A 21,370-nucleotide genomic window follows, 5' to 3' on the forward strand; every position below is an offset into this window, starting at 1 on the left:
CCTTCTGTCCCTCTCCTCTTATCTCTCAAATTCTTTCACCTTCTCGTTCACATTTTCTCTCACTCCATCTCCTCTTGTCTCTGCTCCTCCCCCATTCCTTCTCTCCCCCCTCTCCTTTCCCTTCTTTACCCCCTCTCTCCCCCTCTGCCTCACCTCACTCTCACATCCCCCTTCTCCTTCTCACTTCCCATCTTCCTCTACTTATCTTCTCCTTACTTGCCTTCTCTTTCATTATCTCCTCCCTCTCACTTCCCTTTTCCCTCCCACTTCCTTTCTCCCTCTCACTTCTCTTATCTCTTTTACTTCCGCTGTCCCTTTCACTTCCCTTCTCCCTTTCACTTCCTCCTCTCACTTCCTTTCTCCCTTTCATATCTCTCCCCCCTCTCACTTCACTCCTTCCTTCCCACTTTCCTTCCCACTCGCCCCTCCTTCCTTTCCTCACTCATTCCCTCCTTACCTTCCTCTCACCCTCCCATCCATCCCTTTCCTTCCCTCAACTCTCCCTTTCTCTCCTTCCTTATCTCTCCCACTTCTCCCACTCCTCCCTCTCCTTCTCCCTTTCTTTCTCCCTCACCTTCTCTCTCTATCCTCCTTTTCTTTCTCCCTCTCCATCTTCCTCTACCTCTCCCTCTACCTCCCTCCCCATTTCTGGCTCCCTTTTCCCCTCCTCACCCTCCCTCCCTCTCTCTCTCTCTCTCTCTCTCTCTCTCTCTCTCTCTCTCTCTCTCTCTCTCTCTCTCTCTCTCTCTCTCTCTCTCTCTCTCTCCTTCCCCTTTGTGTGTGTGTGATGTCCCTTTTTCTTTCTTTCATCTCCATCTCCAGCTTTTCTTTCTCTTACCTTTCCTTTTCCTTATCCCTCCCTTTCCTATACCCCCCTCCCTCCTTTCCTCACTTTCTCCCTTTCTAACTACCCTTTCTTTTCCTCTCCGTCTCCCTTCCCCCACCACGACTCTTCGTCTCCCTTTCTCCCTCTCCCCACTGTTTTTCCTCCTCTCCTTTCCCCCTTCTCCTCCCTTTCCCGTCTTCTCTCCCATTGCCCGCCGCTCCTCAGTGTCTCCCTTTCCCCTCCCTTTCTCCTTCCCTTCTCCCCTCCTCACTTCCCCTCTCCCCTCCTCCCTTCTCTCTCCCCCTCTCCCCTCCTCCCTTCTCTCTCCCCCTCCTCCTTTCCCTTCCCCTCTTCCTCCTTTACCTTCCCCTCTTCCTCCTTTCCCTTCCCCTCTTCCTCCTTTCCCTTCCCCTCTTCCTCCTTTCCCTTCCCCTCTTCCTCCTTTCCCTTCTCTTTCTCCCTTCTCCTTACCCTTCTCTTTCTCCCTTCTCCTTACCCTCCCTCCTCCCTTCCCTCAACCTCCCTTCCCTCAACCTCCCTTCCTTCAACCTCCCTTCCTTCCTCCTCCCTTCCCTCCTCCTCCCATCCCTCTTCCTCCCATCCCTCTCCCCCTTCTCCCTCCCCTTCTATTTCAACCTCCTTTCCCTCTCCCCCTTCTCCCTTCCCTTCTTTTTCTCCCTCCTCCCTTCCCTCCTCCTCCCTTCCCTCCTCCCTTCCCTCCCCTCTCCCCCTTCTCCCTTCCCTTCTTTTTCTCCCTCCTCCCTTCCCTTTTCTTTTCCTTTCCCCTTTCCTTCCCTTCCCCCCTCCTACTAGGACTCCTCCCTTTCCTTTCCTTCCCCTCCCGTTCCCCCCCCCCCGTCCCCGCGGTTTCCTCGGTTCTCTTCCTCCCTCGTGGCCAAATGACCGGATGCATCCTTTCACTCCTCCCCCCCTTCCCCCTCTTCCCCCTCTTCCCCCCATTTCCCCCTTCTCCCTCTTTCTCCCTCTTCCCCCTTCTCCCCCCACTCTATGCAGAGAATGACTTGCACTCGGCGCCGTTGTGGCGGCGGTGTTGCAGACTTGTTTTATGGCGAAGTAATTAAAGAGGGCGACAGTTTTAGTGTTCGATGATGAGTAACGGGGGGGGGGGAAGGGGGAGGGAGAGGGCGTCGTCGTTATCATCATCACCGTCATCACCACCACCATCACCATCATCATCATCACCACTGCATCGTCATTATCTTTATATTGTCAACGGTAACAATAGCGTTAGCATACATAAAGTTAGGGATTTTTTGACCTCGCAATCACTTAATAGATGTCTGCAACGTGTTTGGTCGTGTTGTGGCATTCATGTCTACCGTTTCCATGGATGATGATATCACATCCTATCTTTCTGTTGCATGACGTGTATATTGCTTTAGATACGTCATGCATAACGACTCTCACGTGTCATGTCCGTACGTGACGTTTAGTGTGATGGCGCCTCTTCTCAGTAGGCTACTACAGCAGCTGCACGTGACCGGCGCGTCGCATACTTACGACCTCGTATTCTTGCTCGTAAATGTTTGACGTAGAAAAATTCAATATGGTTTAGGAAAGTAGAGCAGGCACTCGGCGGTACTGTAGTACTTAGAAATGAATTTAGTTGTAAATTCTGGAAGTAAGCTCTTCATCATATGTACTTGTTATCAGCTTATACTCGTATAGGAACAACTCCATGGTACGAGCAAACATGCATGAAGGGTTTTTATTTTGATATATATATACTGTATGTATATATATATATATATATATATATATATATATATATATATATATATATACATATATATATATACGTAGATGCACAAATTTCACAAGTCACACGTGAATCACACATATGCAGAGTCCACTAGGAAGAGGAAAAACACACGGAGTCCGAGCGCTTTCGTGATATATGTACATTACTGTACTCCTTGATGTGAATATATCACGAAAGCGCTCGGACTCCGTGTGTTTTTCTTCTTCCTAGTGGACTCTCTCTCTCTCTCTCTCTCTCTCTCTCTCTCTCTCTCTATATATATATATATATATATATATATATATATATATAAGTGTATTTATGATACTTGTAAAAGAGTTTACACGCTCGCTCTCACACCCATCCATGTATGTACGCGATCAAGCGCGCGCACACACACACACACACACACTCACTCACTCACTCAGTCACTCACTCACTCACTCAACTTCCTTGGTGGCTACACAGAAGGCAGAGTGCACTGTAAACACAATCCATTTACCTGTGGTTTTACTCCCAGTTCTGAGCAATTGCATCTATCACCACCACTGTCACAGCCCACCACTAGCACTACTACTACCACCATCACTATCATCACCACTGTCACCACCTCCACGATCACCACCAGTATCACCATCACTATCACCACCAGTATCACCAGTCACCACTTACCATCACTACCACCACCATCACTATCACCACCACCGCTATCACCATTATCACCGCCATCACTACCACCTCTACTACCACCACTGTCATCACCTCCACGATCACCACCAGTAATACCATCACTATCATCATCACTGTCACCGCCACCAGTATCACCACCATCACCAGTATTACCATCACTACCACCACCACTATCACCACTACCACCGCCATCACTAACACTACCACCGCTACCACCACTACTACCACCACCGTCACCACCACTCATACCACCAACCACCACCACCGTCACCACCACTCCTACCACCACCGTCACCACCACTCATACCACCACCACCGTCACCACCACTCATACCACCAACCACCACCACCACAACTACCACCACCAGTCACCACCACTACTACCACCACCACCCACTCACCACTACCCTTTCACCACCACCTAACACTCACAGCATAACACTCACAGCATAACACCCACTCTCACTACCCATCACCACAGGCCATGCAGTTGACGTTTAATCGGTAATGCAGAGTGCATGTCGCTAGCATTGTTTGGATGAAGAGCGGCTTGCTTGAGTATCTGCATGACGTGTGTGTGTGTATCATATAGAACATACTGTACACACCATATTTTTCAAGTTTAGCACCAGGGACGGCAGTTTGCATATACTTGGCTGTTAATATAAAAAAAAAAAATTATTATTATTATTATTATTTTTTTTTTTTTTAGCAAACGGTAGTTGTTTTTATTACCAAGGACAATCCTAGTGATTCAAAAAAAATTTTTTCATCACAAGTTTAAAAAAAACGTGTTTGCATTATTTTTGAAATGTTTTACACGTCCAAATTTGTTCAGATATTAAATATCAAGTACTGTATATGAAAACAGGTGTAAGTACTTGATTCATCCCTCCACATATGCGTATCTACCTTATCAAAAGAGACATCAGACACAGTATAAATATAAACAAGTAATTGACCTTTTTAGTCAGGACTGAGAGGCTGGAACAAGTGTGAATACTGTATATGAGCCAATATGGCTACCCTACAAAATTTACTCTTAGTATAAACTTCAAAGATTAAACACTCCAAATTTCCTTGTCATGAATGGTTAAACATACACATAAAATAGGATATACAATAAGGTATGCACAAATTAATCATGGTCTATGGGCCTGGAAAATATAAAAAAAAAACTTTTTTATAAAAAAAAAAATTAAACAGCACTTTTTTTTAGTTGCATCTATAGACAAGCCTGTTTTCATTTTGCTTTCATTTCAGAGTAGACTAATATTCAATTCGATATTTCTCCAGCAGGATGGACGACAGTGGTTTTGTTGAAGAAGCTGCGACGGAGACGACGGAACCTCGCCGACGCCGTTTGGATGTTAAGGAAGAGGAGGAGGAGGGAGGAAGAGTGGGAGAAGACTCCAGTGGCGTCGTCGAGGCGAGGGCGTCCTCCTGGCACCTCCCTGACGCAGTTGTCGAAGAAGTACCGACATCGAGGCACGGGTCCCCTCGGCAGAAGGGGGAGGTCTTCGGGATAGGTCTCCTGCAGGATGTGTGGATCGGATCAGAGCCTCTAGGGCAGGAGGAGGATGTCGGGATGGACGAAGAAGAGGGTGGAGATGTGGATCGAGGAGGATGTGTTGAAGCAATGGATGAAGGGCGAGGGGGAGAGATGGAGAGATGTTCCGAAGGAGAAACGTGGGAGAGAAGTGTCGATAAAACAATGGAGAAAGGGAGATTTGTCAAAGAGATGGAGGACGGAGAGTCTGAGATGGAGTTGGAGGACTTCGAACTTGACCTAAAGATGGAAGACGTGATACTGGATTTAGAGGCAGAGGAAACTGAAGACATGGACGTTGGAGGAAAAGGTCGGGAGTTGGTGGATGGGGGAGAGCCATATCCAAAGTTCAATTCCCCGGATGGCTGGGGGAAGAAGCTTCCGGGGAGCCCTCTCCGGAATGAACTATGCTTAGACGGGAAAGAGATCGGGGAAGGAGATGTTTTCCGTGGACGGGAATCTCGTCCTCAAACCTCCAGCATCAGCGTCCTACAATCGACGTCATCGGTGTCTGAAGAAGGCACGGAAGGAGGACAGACCGTTGTAGGGAACACGGCTGAAGAGGATCTAGGGGTCAAGGTTGAGTCGAGGGGCGTTGTTGACCACACAGAGGACACAGGGACTGGGGAAAGCCACTTAGACGACAACAGAAGTTCCTCTCACCAAGGAGGAAGCTCTCCTTCAACGAAGACTCGAAGAAGTACAAGTGTCGAGGACGACAGGGAAGGCAGAGGAACCTCGTCGTTGTCAAGGGGACCCAGCATGGGGGTCCGGAATCCGAAGGGGACCAGATCCTCTTGCGGGGACATGGTGTCCCTCCAAGGGGCCGACCATGCTTCATGTTTCCTCCAGAGGATGAAGCAGCTTCGCCACTCGGTTAGTTTCCTTCCATCTCTCTCTCTATGTTGTATTTGTTTATTTATTTATTTATTTATTTTTTGGGTGGATGATGGTCAACAGTCTTATCTCCTTCGGTATATTGAAGGCCTCTAAATCTGAATAAAACCCGCTTGACGATAGCCAGAATAAAAGCAATGTAATGCGTTACTGCCAGAGGGGGTTAACCTGACCCATATCGAAGACCTTTGGGCTTCGATCACGCCTCGTGAAGCGCCTCCTGGGGTAAACTTCTCTTAAGTTAGCATTGGGAATAAGAGGACGTGTGTGTGTGTGTGTGCGTGTGCGTGGGCCAAACGTACATGTATACTTCACCCTCCCATGCGTGTGGCGACCGTAGCATTCGGTACTACTGCATGGTTCGAATCAATACCCTTACATATGCACAGATGTTGTTGGGTCACTTCATACAGGCGTAGTGGGGAATGAATATATACATACATGTATGTATATATGCGTGTATAGATACGCATATGTATATGCGTGTATATATCATAGACTGTTGTTTGTGCGTGTTTATAAGATGTGTATGTATAATGAAAATAACTTAATAATCGTATGTATCGGCCCACTCGTCAAAAATCAGACTGCAAATATCAAAAAGAAAATAAACGTACTGAGATTAAACATAGAATTCGGACAACAGAAAGAACCTAATCACAATCAGATTAAGAAAACAGACACATTAAAACTTTGTACGAAATGCATTGTTGAGAATAATAACAGGATATACCAGGACCACTCCAACAGAACATTGCACAACACAGACCAAAACCTCCCTAATGGAAGATTACATGTAAATTACAGATGCACAGTTCTGTGCCATCACCCTTCCCCTCACCCACTCCGTCACCCTTCCCCTCACCCACGCCACCACCCTTCCCCTCACCCACGCCACCACCCTTCCCCTCACCCACGCCACCACCCTTCCCCTCACCCACGCCACCACCCTTCCCCTCACCCACGCTGTCACCCTTCCCCTTACCCACGCCATCACCCTTCCCCTCACCCACTCCATCACCCACGCCTTCACCCTTTCCCTCACCCACGCCTTCACCCTTTCCCTCACCTACGCCATCACCCTTCCCCTCACCCACGCCGTCACCCATCCCCTCACCCACGCCGTCACCCTTCCCCTCACCCACGCCATCACCCTTCCCCTCACCCACGCCGTCACCCTTCCCCTCACCCACGCCGTCACCCTTCCCCTCACCCACGCCGTCACCCTTCCCCTCACCCACGCCATAACCCTACCCCTCACCCACGCCACCACCCTTCCCCTCACCCGCGCCGTCACCCTTCCACTTACCCACGCCGTCATTCTTCTCCCCCACTATATCACCCTTCCCCTCACCCACTCTCACATTTTCCCTGCCCCACTATATCACCCTTTCCTTCCCCAACTATATCACCCTTTCCTTCCCCAGTAATATCACCCTTTCCTTAACCCAGTTGTATCACCCTTTCCCCCGTTATCTCACCCTTTCCCTCAACCACTATATCACCCTTCCCTTCCCCAACTATATCAACCTGCCCTTCCCCAACTATATCACCCTTCCCTTCCCCCGTTATAACACCCTTTCCCTCACTATAACTTTTCCCTTCTCCCACTATGTCACCCTTCCCTTGCCCCATTGTCACCCTTTCCTCCCACTGTCAACATTCCCTTCCCCCATTATATCACCCTCCCCCACACCAAATCACCCTCTGCCACATTATCACCCTTCTCATCCATACCATTACCCTTCCCTTTCCTCACGCCCTCACCCTTCCTTTTCCCCACGTTCTCACCCTTTCCCATCACCACGCACCCACCCTTCTCCCCCCTCCCCCTTACTATGACCCTTCCCTTCCCCCTCACCATCACCCTTCCTCTAACCCCTACCGCCACACTTCCCTCCCCACACCATCACCCTTCCCGTCACCCAGGCATCCTTTTCACTCTTCCCCACGCCATCACAGCTCTCACTTCACCCATATAACCCCCATCACCCCACCCCTCCCATTATCCCTTTCACGCACCATCACCCCTTTTCACCCACCATCTCCTCTCCCGTTTCCTCTCACCCACCCTCACCCCCTCCCCTCACTCCTTTTTACCCACCCTCACCCCAATTACTTACCCTTACCCTACCCTCACTCTCCCCTCACTCTCCCCTCACCCATTCACCCTCTCCTCACCCTCCATGCTTTCAATCTTCTATCACCCACATTCCCTCACAATGTTGCCCTCTTGCACTTTTTCGTCCTACGGCCTACGCCCTGGCTCTCGCCCCCCCCCCCCTTCCTATTGACACCCTTCCTCTGGAGTTTCCCTCCTCCCTCCTCCACATTTCCCCCCATGCTCCCCCCCAACGTTCTCATTTTCCTCATTACACACCCTAACTCATCTCACACACCCTTTCCCCGCATACACTATCACTCCCCATACACTGCCGCCCCCCATACACTGCCACCCCCTATATGCTCCTACCCCTAACTCTCTTGCTCTTCCCTTCCCACGTTCGCTCTTCATTCCACAATCTCTCGACCCTTACGCTCTCCTCCATATGTTTCCCTCCTACGCTCTCCCCCAGACTTCCCCTCCTACGCTTTCACTTAACCCTCTTTCCCTTTCCCCATTGCTGTCTCTATCCCATCCCATGATTTTATTCTTCCCTCCACCTTGCTGTCATTCATTGATCTCACCCCCCCCTCTCTCTCTCTCTCTCTCTCTCTCTTTCTTATTCTGTACCGTACACTGTTCTGAACTGAATAAAAACAACATGTCAGAATCTTTAGGAAGCCAGTGATTAGTTCAAGGAAGCAGAAGGTCCTGGTAGTGTTTGTGTTGGTGGTAATCTATTCTATTCAGCTGTGCAAAACCCTCAGCATTTGTATCACTAACCCTGGGATGAAATAACCCGTCGTTAACAATAGCAAAATCACGAATAAAGGGTTATCTTTGCGAAAAGGGAGTTAGTAGGTAGGCATCTTAACCATGTTCGGCACCCTATTGAGTTAACGACCGCACACTTTTGGTTCAAGATTATCATGTACAGTAGGTGTTCTTCCCTTTCGTTGCAGGAACACCTCACGGATGTACTCCTGCGGTGCGATGGCGGAGGAATCTTAGCACACCGCCTCATCCTCACGTCCTACAGCGAACACCTGAGGGAGATCCTGGAAGGCCTTCCCCCAGGACGCCGCTTGGCTGTGTCCCTACCCACTGTGCCCCTAGAGGCGATGGAGGCCTTGCTAGACTACATGTACTTCGGCAACGCCGTCCTTCCACGCACCCACATTCCCGAACTCCGGAGAGTTGCTCGAGAGCTGAAGGTGGAGAGTCTTGAAAGGGTCTTGCATAGGGAAGATGACGGAGAACAGTTCCGGAAGAATATGAGTTCGACCGTTGTCGAAGTAGGTGGAACCAAAGTAACGAGATCGTCACGTGGAGAGGAGATGGGTGTGGAGATGACCGACGAACTGTTGGTAGGATCCACAACCGGGAACAGCGATTCAGAAGTGACGGTAACCGCTGCGTTATTGCTTACTTCTGTCGTCGTTGACAGTTCATCCCAATGTTCGTTGACTACCGTCACGGAAAGACCCACCTCCCCAGTCGAACATCTCACGCCAGGGAAGCCTACCCTTGGAACAAGTCCCTCAACATCACTTGGTGCTCTCTCCATCGCAGACTCGACTTGTGCCTCATCTGTTGTAGATTCACCCGATGGATCCTGTGTTGCAGATATCAGTGCACCCTTCTCCATCGCAGACACGACCTGTGTGCCTTTTCATTCCAACAAGAAGTCTGCCTTAAACGGAGAGCTTACATCCAGTAGTACACGCACAGAGAGTTCATCAATTCTAGAGAATTCTCCAGATGGAGACTTAACAGATGCATTTTCGTCTGCGGGAATGCTTTCCTCCACTTCTGGCATATCCTCTTCACCCGACTCGGAATGGAGTATCCCATCCTTGACTAGAACTCTTGTCTCTCCAACGATAGATGGACATGCTGGGAAATACAAGTTAAGTAGGTGTACAGGGAAAATTCTAGAGCAAAGAGGAATTCATGGCGTACTAGAGGACGACGAAAGTTCTAAATTTATTGCTAAAACATTGTTTTTTGATAAGATTGTCCAGGCTGAATTGGATTCTTGCAATTGTAGCAAGGGCATCGTGACACAAGCACACACATCCACGCAGACTGATGACTATAGGCAGACTACGGTTGAAGCCGAACTAAAGCCTGAAGTCGTAAACGTGGAGGATTCTAGCCTGAGTGTCACTAGTTTAGACCCTTTACATTCCAAGTCGGAGAAGCGAACTGGAAATCAAAACTGTCAACAGACTAAGAAACTGAAGATGGACTCAAGTTTGCAGGACATTGAATCCCAGATCGAAAGATTCACAACTGATAAGTGTGAAGACGACTCTGAGGAAACTGATCTGCTCGATGTTTTACCTCGAACGACTGAAGAGGAAATCGGTATCCTCCTCTCTCCAGAAATGAAAATGATCAATGTGGCCTCATCTAGTACAACAGAGTTAGGGTCTTACGCTGTATCCGAAGAGGACGTTGGGTTTTATGCAAAGAACCTGACCGATCTAGAGATCGAAGAAGAGGGTGTAAGTGATGAAGCAAAAACCGAAAACCAGGTAGAGCAAGAGAATTTCCCCGAAGTCCTGTACGTGGTCGAAGTCAACAAGCGCGAGGAAGAGAAGATCGACGTGGAAACTCAGGAACTCCCCAGTTCATATGGGAGCAACTACAGACCAAACGAGTACCACCATTGGCCGACAGGGCTGATAACCACGAACGCTTTACAGCAGCCCATCCTGAATTATGGTTGGAACACCGCTAATCAGGACCCTTGGCATTGGTTCCGGGTTGGTAAGAACCAAGAGTACTTCGATGATAATTCATCCCACCCGTCCAGGTGGGATGAACTCTCCTCAAAGTACTACGACCCTGAAATGAAGCACTTGGAACAGCGCAGCGGTCTCCACGAGTCTCAGGTATACCGATGTGGTCTCGCCAACAATTACATTGGAGCCCTGATCGGACGGCACGACCCTCCCATGCACATGGATTTCACACCATACCTACAGGGGACTCAAGTCCCAAGGCATGGCACTGGTCAGGATGCTTACGGGGAAGATCAACCATCCTCGGGACTCGAGTCCCAGCTCGACACGAAAGAAGTTCCGGAAAACGACCAACAAGACGGAGGCTCCAGGCCCAGCTCGCATGGAGACTATGCTCAGCCACAGAAATGCGAAGACATGTTATTCAGAGAGGCGTTGTGGAACTGTGATCAGAATATAGAGGAGAGTGAGATGTACAAGGTCGGAGACAACGATACAGATAGCCAAAGCATCCACGATCTGACAGACGTCGCCATTCATAATTTCAAAGTCGGCGAAACCTCTCATTTCTCCGAATTCCGCGAACAGTCCAAGGTGGGAGGTCGTGGGCACATCCAGAGGCGTCGTGGCTCTAGTTCTTTGCGCCAGCAGAAGCAGCACAGGAGACGCCTTCGGTCAAGCAAGTCCGAAGAACCTCGACGTGTCTCTCAGCGCTCAAGGACTATGTCGTTGAGGGCACTCCAGTGGATGGTGGACAAAGACTTGTGTAAAACTCCCCCGAAGATGAAGAAATCCAGGAAGGAATTCTCAGCTTTTGACAGTTACGATGAGAAAGACTGGGAAATAATGCCCACATTGGCGTTGCCTGCTTCCAGAGCACGTAGAGCTGCCAAGGGGAAGAAGCGGCAGACACCGCAAAGGCAGTTTTGGCCACGAGCAGCCAAGTGCGATGCTTCTGCTATGTCTGTGACACCAAAAGGAATATTTCCTCTCGGTCCGAACGAGTTGCATGAACAAGCTGAGGCCAGTTCTAGCGGTCCATCGAGGTGTCAAAATTCCACTCCGGCAGATGACCCCGGACTCTCGGCGAATTCCTGCATCACACCAGTTAAAAGTGAAGTTGATACGACCAAGAACGCGGGAGTATATGTGGATGATTATATGGCGCTGGAATCTAACCTCGCTCAGAAATCCAACTCCCCGGGATTCACCTCAGGGTCATACATGTCACAGGCCCAGGGTGTCCACTCCTGGGAAGAGTGCGACAAGTCCTGTGCTACTGGTCTTCCTCCCCTTCTGACGGACTTCAGCAAGATGGACGTGGTCCAATGGTCTCAGCTTCATGGGCTCCTTGCCCAGGAAGTGGCGTGTCCCTCCTGTAAGAAGCAGATGCCCGTCCAGCGTCGGGAGGAACTCCGGGACGGGTACACGTTCCGGTGTCACTTGGAACGCACTGGGCCGAAGCGCCACGATTGTAAGCGCTCTATACGCTCCGGGAGTTGGTTTGCGAGGTCGAGTCTCTCCATCAGACATATACTACAGTTGACTTACATGTGGGCTCTAGGATCGAGCTTGTCCAACGTGGTGCGAGCTCTCAAGATCACCAGCAAGTCCATCATCGATTGGTTCTGCCACTGTCGCGCCATCTGCGAAATGGCAACCGTGTATGAGGGGGCCCTCCTTGGAGGTGAAGGAGTTGTCGTCGAGGTTCGTGAGTGTTACCTCGTCAGCGCCAAGCGGAAGAACGGGCACTTGTGTAACGAACTGTACCTGTTAGCAGGACTCGACATGTCTACGGGCCGATGCTTCCTGGAAAAGGTCCAGGATCGGGACAGCGCCACTCTGAGGACGGTCCTACTTCGTTGGGTTCAGTTCGGTTCGGTGGTCCGGTCGCAGTGTTGGGAGACCTACGACCCTGAGGGAAGTACCGCCTCGCACTTGGCTTCCTGCAAGAGAATCAAACGCGAGGCGACCGACTGGAGCGACGCGGCGGTCTCCCTTAACTCAGAGTACCTCGACCACTTCTGGCATTTCTCCAAAAGGATCATCCTAAAGGGACGCCGTGACCACCACCACCTGCTCCCTGGCTACCTGGCGGAGGCTATGTGGCGTTGGGAACATCGGAGCGAAAGTAACATCTTCCTGGCCTTTGTCAGGTACATCGCCAAGTACTTCAACCCCAACGAAAGTGCCAATGGTAACAGGCCGTCTGAACTTCGTCCTCAGAGTAGCGATGTGTTCGGTGTAAAGCCTCATGCTGTAAGTTAACCTTCAGAAGGGTTTGAAACCACAGGTGTTGGCACCGGCGTCCACTGAACACTTCGAGAGTTCCTCTGACCTCCACTTTTCATTTACCATACCCTCCGTACATTACCAGTGACTAGTCTCCACTTGACTATTCGTTGAAGTTATATTATGCATTACTTGTCTCCCTGCTCATCCCAATATACCCCTCACTATCATAATTTACACAACATCGTTTTGTTTTCCTTTTCCTAACACAATCCCACCCAAATTTCAACTCGACCCCTTGTTTCATAATTTCACCAACCCCAGCCATGCCCCCAATGGGAATGAACCTCGTGCAACAACGTACAGTGCCGTACTGGTTGCCGGTGTGTAATAACTGCCCATGTGGTTTTCTCCAGTCTTTCTACAAGGTTGAACATGAGATCACCCCGAATTGTCCACGGGTCCACTCGTACATCTCTGTTGGAAGCACTGGATTGTTGTCTGTTGTATTAGAGTGGCTGTGTCATCGGCCATTAGGAGTAGGAGGGTGGAACCAGTCGCTGATTGTCATATTGTGTGAAAATGTGGAAAGCCGCACCTGATGGAGGAGCGGATGTTGCAGGTAGTCTCTGGTCTTTGTAACTGATAGTGCAATGCATAGACACTTATTTTTCTAGTTTTTGTACAGTGTACAAATTTGTTAACGATGGTTGTAATGATATTGTATGTTGACAATTTACTGACGTTTACTCATGGATTTTGTTGATAAATGTTAATTGTTACCTTTGATACTTCTCTGATGATAGCATCGGATCCTGCAATTTGGGAATTCATGCCCATATTTTTTTGATTGTTAAAAGTTTATGATTTAATATGTAAAATAAAATAATTCGTGTATTATTAGTCTGAATTTACCCCTCAAATTCTCGCCAGGAATGAAACTATGGAATTTAGTATTTCCTTGGCAATGAATAGCGCTTCTATCCTCGACAATATCGCGCCAGAAAGATGTAGTCGACGAGGACGCACACACATATATGTGTGTGTGTGTGTACAAGGGGTGAAAGTGGCAGCAGACTGGGAGTATTAAGGGAGACTGGAGGAAGCGGATAGTTTTAGATACTTTGGTACGAATGTGGCAGGAAAGGGAGGGGTGGAGGTGAATGTAGATTGAGAGAAGCGAGTAAATGCCTTGGTGGATTAAAAATGTAATTAGAAATAGATATTTAGGAATGGATGCTAAGAGGAGATTGTATGAAGAAGTGATTGTGCCGACAGCAATGTATGGGGCAGAAACGTGGAACATGAGAGAGGAGCTTGAATGTGCTTGAGATGAGGTGTCTGAGAAGTATGATAGGGGTTACTAGGCTAGATGGAGGATTGAGGCGAACGGGGGAGGAAAGGGAGCTGGGAGATAGGGTGGATGAAAGTATTGGGATGATTTCGACACATGGAATGAATGGAAGACAAATAAGAGGTGTGGAAAGAGTGAACATGAGGGGGCGACCAAGGATGAGGTGGATGGATGGGGTAAAAGGGGCTTTGGGGAAGAGGGGAATGTCTGTTGAGGAAGGACGGGAGAGGACAGAAGACAAGGGTGAATGGAGAATGGTTGTACATAGATGATGTGATCCATGGGGGGGGGGGAGAAGGAGTATGTGTGAGAAAATTTTGACGCAGCCCGAAGGGGTTTCTCCTCGTCTTTTCTGCATGAGGGTGGTCGCCGATTTAATGAAGCGGCCTTACTGTGGATGTGCTGTGTCTTAAGACACTGCTGACCCCGGACAGTGGACAAGATGCAGGGATGACCCGTCATTTAGGAGGTGCCAAGATAAGAGGGAGTGGAGTGTGATAAGGATGGAATGGGTGGAAGTGGTTTTTATGCTTTTGTTTTTTGGTTACCTCCCTGGTAAGGGAAAAAAGCCTTTTTGGTATATGTATATATATATATATATATATTATATGTGTGTGTGTGTATGTACATATGTATATATACACATACAGGTCGAAGCTCCCAAACTCGGCAATCTAAGGCCCGGCAACACCTAAAACTTGGCTATAATTACGTGCCTTCGAAAAAAACGGCAAACACCCGCCAGCGCCGCCATGATCTTTTACTGCCACCAGTTTAGGTATGGTGGTTTGTTGTGACTGTACTGTGGTGTGGAGTTCACTGTTATTTCGTGTATCTAAAGTACCTCTGTAGCCCTATTAGTGCTATTATGGTTCCCAAACTCCAAGAAAAGCCTATTTTCTAAAAGACGGAAAATTACGGCTTGGTGGTGGTCTCGAGGGTGCCGAGTTTGGGAGCCTCGAATTGTGTGTATGTATATTATATATATATATTATATATATAATATATATATATATATATATATATATATATATATTATATATATTACTAAAAATCTGACCCGATCGGTTTTCCCAATCCGTCAGAATGCGGACACGCTGACCCCTGTCCGAGAGTAAAGATCTATTCGATTTTTTTGGCAGGGCCCGACGTGATATCAAGGGCACGTGTACATTCAACCTGTGAAAGATGCCTGAAACTTCAGCAGTAATGAAACGAAGAAACCGACATTTTTGGAACGGGGGACTCGAGCGGATCTAGAGGACTCGAGCGGATCTTTGAGACTCGAGCGGATCTAGAGGACTCGAGCGGATCTAGAGGACTTGAGCGGATCTTTGGGACTCGAGCGGATCTTGAGGGCTCGAGCGGATCTTGAGGACTCGAGCGGATCTACGGGACTCCACCAAAATATAGACTAAAAACACGTGGGCGTAAGTCTAAATAAAAGTATTCTTCTAAAAAACAAAAATGACGAAAATAAAAGAGGTGAATAATTCACAATTGTTTATCTTGTAGCCTTTGTTTGAAGGTGGGGCGCCGCAGGCCAAGCCCTCCGGCGCAGCCGGGCTGGCGAAGCCAGGGGCTTGTGTGTGTGTGTGTATATATATATAATATATATATATATATATATAGCTGATAACCACAAAGGAAACCGGAAAAAGAAACTAAAATTCCCATGCGCTTTCGTGATATTTCACATCTTTAGGGGAATACAAAAGAAAAAAGTTACACATGGTATATAAGGTTTGAAGATAAATTGGGAAAGGTGCAATACACACCGAGAAAATGAAACAAATACAAGAAACAAATTATTGTAAAAAGTATTACCTTGGCCAAGCGGGCAAGGAACTCTCAACAAGGATTAAACAACACAAATACAGTGTAAAAACAGCAGTCTAGTGCGCTGTTTGTCCATATGCGCGATTTTGATCACTGTATTGATTGGTCTAATTCTTCATCCATCATGTCATGTGGTTCATTTGCTAAAAGGAACATCATTGAAAGTTGTTTGATAAAAAAAAATCTGAAGGTTGCAACATTAAATTAGCCATGAGATTTTTAAATTGGATGATTTTATCACTGACAAAATTTGTAATTATATTACATTTAATTTTTTTTTTATATATTTGTTACATTTTATCGATGTGTATTGTACCTTTCCCAGTTTATTTTCAAATCTCTTATATACCATGTGTAACTTTTTTGTATTCCCCCGAAGATGTGAAATATCACGAAAGCGCTTGGGAATTTCAGTTTCTTTTTCCGGTTTACTTTGTGGTTATCAGCAATTTATTGGATCACGTGGTTTTGTGATCTTTTTGCTCATATATATGTATATATATATATATATATAATAATATATATATATATATATTTGTGTGTGTGGTGATAGCGGGAGGCAGGGATAGAATTTAATTAAGTGACTGACATTATTATTATTATGCATTTATTAAATTATTATAATTCTTTTTGTACAAGAGGATGCTGCGTGGCTTTTGCCTATTGAAGCGCCACTCAATTCCCTGAACTTCTGACTGCATAGAACAGAGTAGGACTGTGGAGCAGGTAGATAGGAAAATGTTTGTGGAGTACGAGAGGTTTTACAAGAATGGATGAAATGATAGGTTTGGTGAGGCAGAGAACGAGGATGTGACGGGAGCTGTCGGACAAGTACATCAACATGCTGAGGTGGTTTGGAACAGTTGAAAAAAGCGGAAAAAGCAAAGAATGTGGAAAGCAGAAGTGAATGGAATGAACTTGGAAGACCGAGAATGAGGTGACTGTGGGCTTTGAATGCAAGTGAATTACTTGGCGTTTGTTCGTATTATTCGAGTCAATCGATACCATTGTTGATCATTTTGTTGTGGATAGTAATTTGTCCCTTCAGCTAAATAGATTCAAATGGGAAGTAACCAAAGCACTCAAATAGTTCTCATGCCTGTCAAGTCTTACGCTTTTTGCGTGTCTTGCGTAATTTCTATGATTTTCAAGTCTTACGGCGTAAGTTGAAAATCTTACGCTTTTTCTCCGCATGCGATGTGTTTTTTAATTTGTTTGATTTAAACAATTTGAAATTAATTCCCCTTTTCACGTGTTATATTACACTTGTACACAATGTAAACACATAATGAAAAACAGTGCTGTTTACACGAACTTTTGTAAACTGTTTTTTCGTTATGTGGTGTTCAAACTGTGTCGTGTTTACATTGTTTTCATTCTGCTTTTGCCTTGAAACAAATATTGAATGACAAAAAATATGGTTTTCTTGTGGTTTCATTGCCGTTTTATACACAAACTTATGGTCTCTAACGCAGAATCTTACGGCAAGACCCACAGTAGCTTGACAGGTATGGCTTCTTTGTATTCCCTTCAACCTATTGTGACAACTCAGCAGAATGGCCACAAAATGGCGGCGTGCTCGGAGTTGTCGCATCTCTCTGTATTAAGGGACTGTCATGGCATCCAAATGCACAACAGGCCGCCATATTCAGTGAATAAACACAACAGCTTCAAAGAATCAATATCAAGAACAAACCGTAAGCGCGAGCTGAAATTATTTGACTACAACATATCTCCCCGTGTCATTTATCCCATATACGTTGCAGCTCTATAAAGGGACGGCAAAAAGTAACAATCATGTAAAATATGGTAAACTGTTGTATTTTTAGCATTTGCAACATCCTCATAACATCAGCTGCAATTTCACGTTTACAAAATATCACTTAATTGGAGGAAAACACAAAAAGAAATAGGGAGAGTTCCCCACCTCCTCCAATTTAATAGCCTTACAAGAGACACAGGGAAACGATGACGGTATTCTTGACCCCCAAATGCAGGGTAGTAAATTATAGTTACTTTCAAATTAGAAAAAGCGTATAATGGACAGTTTGTGATTCCTTGCGATTGTTCATAACAAAGACATTGATGATTGAATGTTGGTATCAAATCGACACTCATATTTTGTTTGATATCAGTTGACCTGACGTTCCTTAAACTGAATATAATTCTTAGGAGTTAGCCAGAATGAAATATGTAAAGTCGCTGTCGCCGAAGGACTGATTAAAACTGTTTTAAATCCGTAGTCCTTCCCTTTGCTAATGGTCTTCCAAAGACCTTATGCAATGCTGTTAGACTTAGGGTCCTCGGAGGCCACATAACCAGTGGAGCCACATACCGAAAAATAGTGGGAGTTGGTGCTTAGCGATTTATACTCAGTGTTGAAAGTGGTCTACACAAGTCTAAAAAAAAAACAGTACTGCATAACCATAAGTATATATGAACAAATGAATTGAAAACCTTCCGCTCTAAGTAATGCAGCGGTCATGAATCTATTGAAGCAGTACTGCACGCAGTCCATCGAGTTTATATTCAGTTTCGTAGACTTCAAGGAAAGGGGCATTAAAAACGATGTGTCTTGGCTCCTTCGTCATAAAGTTCTCGAACTGAATTTATTTGACATTAACCAAAACGAAATATGTAAAGTGCATCATTGAAAAGAATCGTTTTAATTCGTTCCCAAAGGAAAAAATCTCATTGTTTTATCTTGGTTATATTTGTACACATTTCCTTTATTGTTTGGGTTGGCGTTTTCTAAAACGCATTGAAAAGGTGATGTACAGTGACATTATTTACTGTCGAAATGTTTACGGAAACACGGGAGTTTTTCATAACTCATTGTTGGCACCAGATCAAGAACAAGCTAGCTCGGACGTTTTGTGCATGGCAAGTAGAGGATTTGTAAATTTATTTATAGTGTACTGCCTTATCACCTTGGATATCGAGTCAAAATAGGGAAAAAACGAAAAAAACAGACTATAAATTCGAAGTTTATTTATTTTCTAAAATAAGAAAGAAACGTAAACAATTGTAGTATAAACATTGTAAGATATAAGAAGTCTTGCGAGAAAATAAATCTATCATACCGATTATGTAATAAAAAAAAATAATGTAGATTTTGCGATATTTTTAGGATAATTTGAAGCCCTTAGTATGTGAGCAAATGCATAGAAACCATGAATAAATGTTATTACTATGCAGGAGAGTAACTTCCACTCGCGCAGCCAGTCATATAAATTCCATCTGACCTTGTCTTTCCTGTGTTCGTATTTATATTACTTATCACTTAGTAACTATTTCAGCTCAGTTATATGACAGAATCGATAAAGTGACATATTTTTAGTAATGCAGAAACTAATACAAAAATATTACCATGAAAAATAATGTTACCATAATAGGAAATGTATAGACAATTTTTAATTTTGCCGCGCTTTTACCTTGTTAATAAAGCTCGGCTGTTGTAAAGTCGCCATTTGCAAACAAGTTGATTACCTGAGTGTCGACATGTCTTTCTTATAGTTTAAGTGACCGAACTTCTCTCCTAATTGGTAATGAATCACAATGAGCGTTTCGAATGTGCAAGTGAAATGTAAGTATAGCTACATAACCATTAAATGATGGAAAAATATATATTTTAGATGTTTGACCATAGATGTCTTCTAACCTACGTCAACTTCTTAGACATCTGCAGTTCAGTTTGTTTGTTGTGGTTCAAGTGATCAAGGGGTAGATCCATGCCACTTCTTATTTATAAACAATTGATATACCAATATCTTCTTAGTGATGTAAGTGTGCTCAAAGATGAATATTGATAAGATTAGTAGAAATCTCAGCCACACTCTTTTAAGAGTCCATTTTAAATAGATACTACCTCACATGCCCTTTTTTGAAAGACAAAAAGTGAAAAGAGTTCGTGTGTTGTATGTAAATAATACGGAAATTATTACATACCTAACAATCGTTTCAGCTTCATATGAAAATGATATCCATAGGATTAAATGGAAGATAGATTGATAGGCTATATGTTTGAAAAACTCGTAAATCAACATGTTTTCCCTGTAAATAATAGTGACTTGAAAAGAGTTTGAACCTGGAATTAGTTCAAAGTTTAAATTATCTTTGAACAGAATTGCTGTCATTATTTGTGTACTGTGTTGATAGGTTGCTTGTGGCTTGATAGGGGGTTTAATATGTCAGTAATTCATACCGATATTTATGTAACAGGTTATATTTCACTGACATCAAGGCCAAAATATTTTGATTTACAAATGTCTGAGAGTGACAGATTAGTTAATGAGTAAAAGGACTGTCTGTTCATGTGCAGAAGACCTAAAGAATTGGATGTGTAAGTGTAGTAGTAACTAACTATTCACAACAGTTGCAAGTATGGATTTGGGCATAGAAACACTCATCATCATGTATTAACAACTCATAGGAGGCTAGGTATGATAAATTGGGAGAGTAGGAGACGGGACCCGATAAACGCCATTTCTTTCCTGTATACTACGGTTAGGTGAATACAGAGGGATACAACATTTTAGCTACTGGGAAAGACTCATAGAACTACATTTGTACTCCCTCCAACAGCACAGAAAGAGGCATATCATTATCTATACCAGGAAGATCTTAGAAAACAGGTGCCCTGAATGTCAACATTACAGAAAAGACCCACCCAAGAGTAGGAAGGTTGTGTTATGTGAGGACCACTCCTGGAACATCTCAAAGAATTAGGATCATGACATGCCACAGTTTCACCTACGATTGAACATGACTCATCTACTGCATCCCAGCAAAACTCAGAAACCTTAATGGTGTATCACCCAACACCTCCAAATACCACTTAGTTGCATGGTTTGCCAAGATTCCAGACCAATCATCCACACAAAAAGTTTGAAGTGTGCAAAGACAAAGTAGAGGATAAGGAAATGCTCAGGGACCTTGGAGTTATGGGCAGGAATAACTACAGCTTTGAGGTACACATGAACCTCATTGCCAAGGTGGCAAGAAGGATCACATGAAGAATGGTAATCTCCAGACTTTGACAGGGTAACAATTCTTCGTGTGGGCCATCCTGGGTTTATTTACGATTCTTCGGTTGTATAAGTTGATGACAATAAACATAACCCTCATTCAACCTAACCTAACCTAATCTTTATTCCACTGTTGATATTTGGCTTACTGCAGTGACAATTATTCAGGTGGGATCTCATGGGATGATGATTCTTCTTGTGGGCATTCTTGGGTGACAATTCTTCGTGTGATCTGGCAAGAAAAATGAGCGGCTGGATCCTTCGCACATTCAGGACCAGAAAATCAGAGCACCTCATCCCCCTGTGGAAGACCCTTGTAGTATAAAAAATGGAGTACAAC

At 45.4% G+C, this 21,370-nt stretch overlaps 2 protein-coding genes across 6 annotated transcripts in view; both read left to right on the forward strand.

Moving 5' to 3' along the window:
• Positions 1 to 13,707, forward strand: part of LOC143017716 (uncharacterized) — a 22,454-nt gene extending 8,747 nt beyond the window's left edge. The window contains exons 2-3 of the mRNA XM_076172493.1: positions 4,575 to 5,703; positions 8,791 to 13,707. Coding sequence (XP_076028608.1) covers positions 4,579 to 5,703; positions 8,791 to 12,846 — 5,181 coding nt within the window. The 5' untranslated portion in view covers positions 4,575 to 4,578 and the 3' untranslated portion in view covers positions 12,847 to 13,707. The remainder of the gene's footprint in view (positions 1 to 4,574; positions 5,704 to 8,790) is intronic.
• A 5,726-nt stretch (positions 13,708 to 19,433) lies between these two features.
• LOC143017719 (uncharacterized) overlaps positions 19,434 to 21,370 on the forward strand; it is a 31,409-nt gene continuing 29,472 nt past the window's right edge. The window contains exon 1 of one of the 5 annotated variants that reach the window (XM_076172501.1): positions 19,434 to 19,589. In XM_076172501.1, coding sequence (XP_076028616.1) covers positions 19,552 to 19,589 — 38 coding nt within the window. In that variant the 5' untranslated portion in view covers positions 19,434 to 19,551. Of the gene's footprint in view, positions 19,590 to 19,640; positions 19,786 to 21,370 lie in introns of those variants that run through there. The other 4 variants (XM_076172500.1, XM_076172498.1, XM_076172503.1 and 1 more) reach the window with 4 other exon arrangements.

This window comes from Oratosquilla oratoria, chromosome 33, assembly GCF_046742065.1.
Source record: "Oratosquilla oratoria isolate Oo_2021 chromosome 33, ASM4674206v1, whole genome shotgun sequence".
In the NCBI taxonomy this organism is placed as follows: domain Eukaryota; kingdom Metazoa; phylum Arthropoda; class Malacostraca; order Stomatopoda; family Squillidae; genus Oratosquilla; species Oratosquilla oratoria.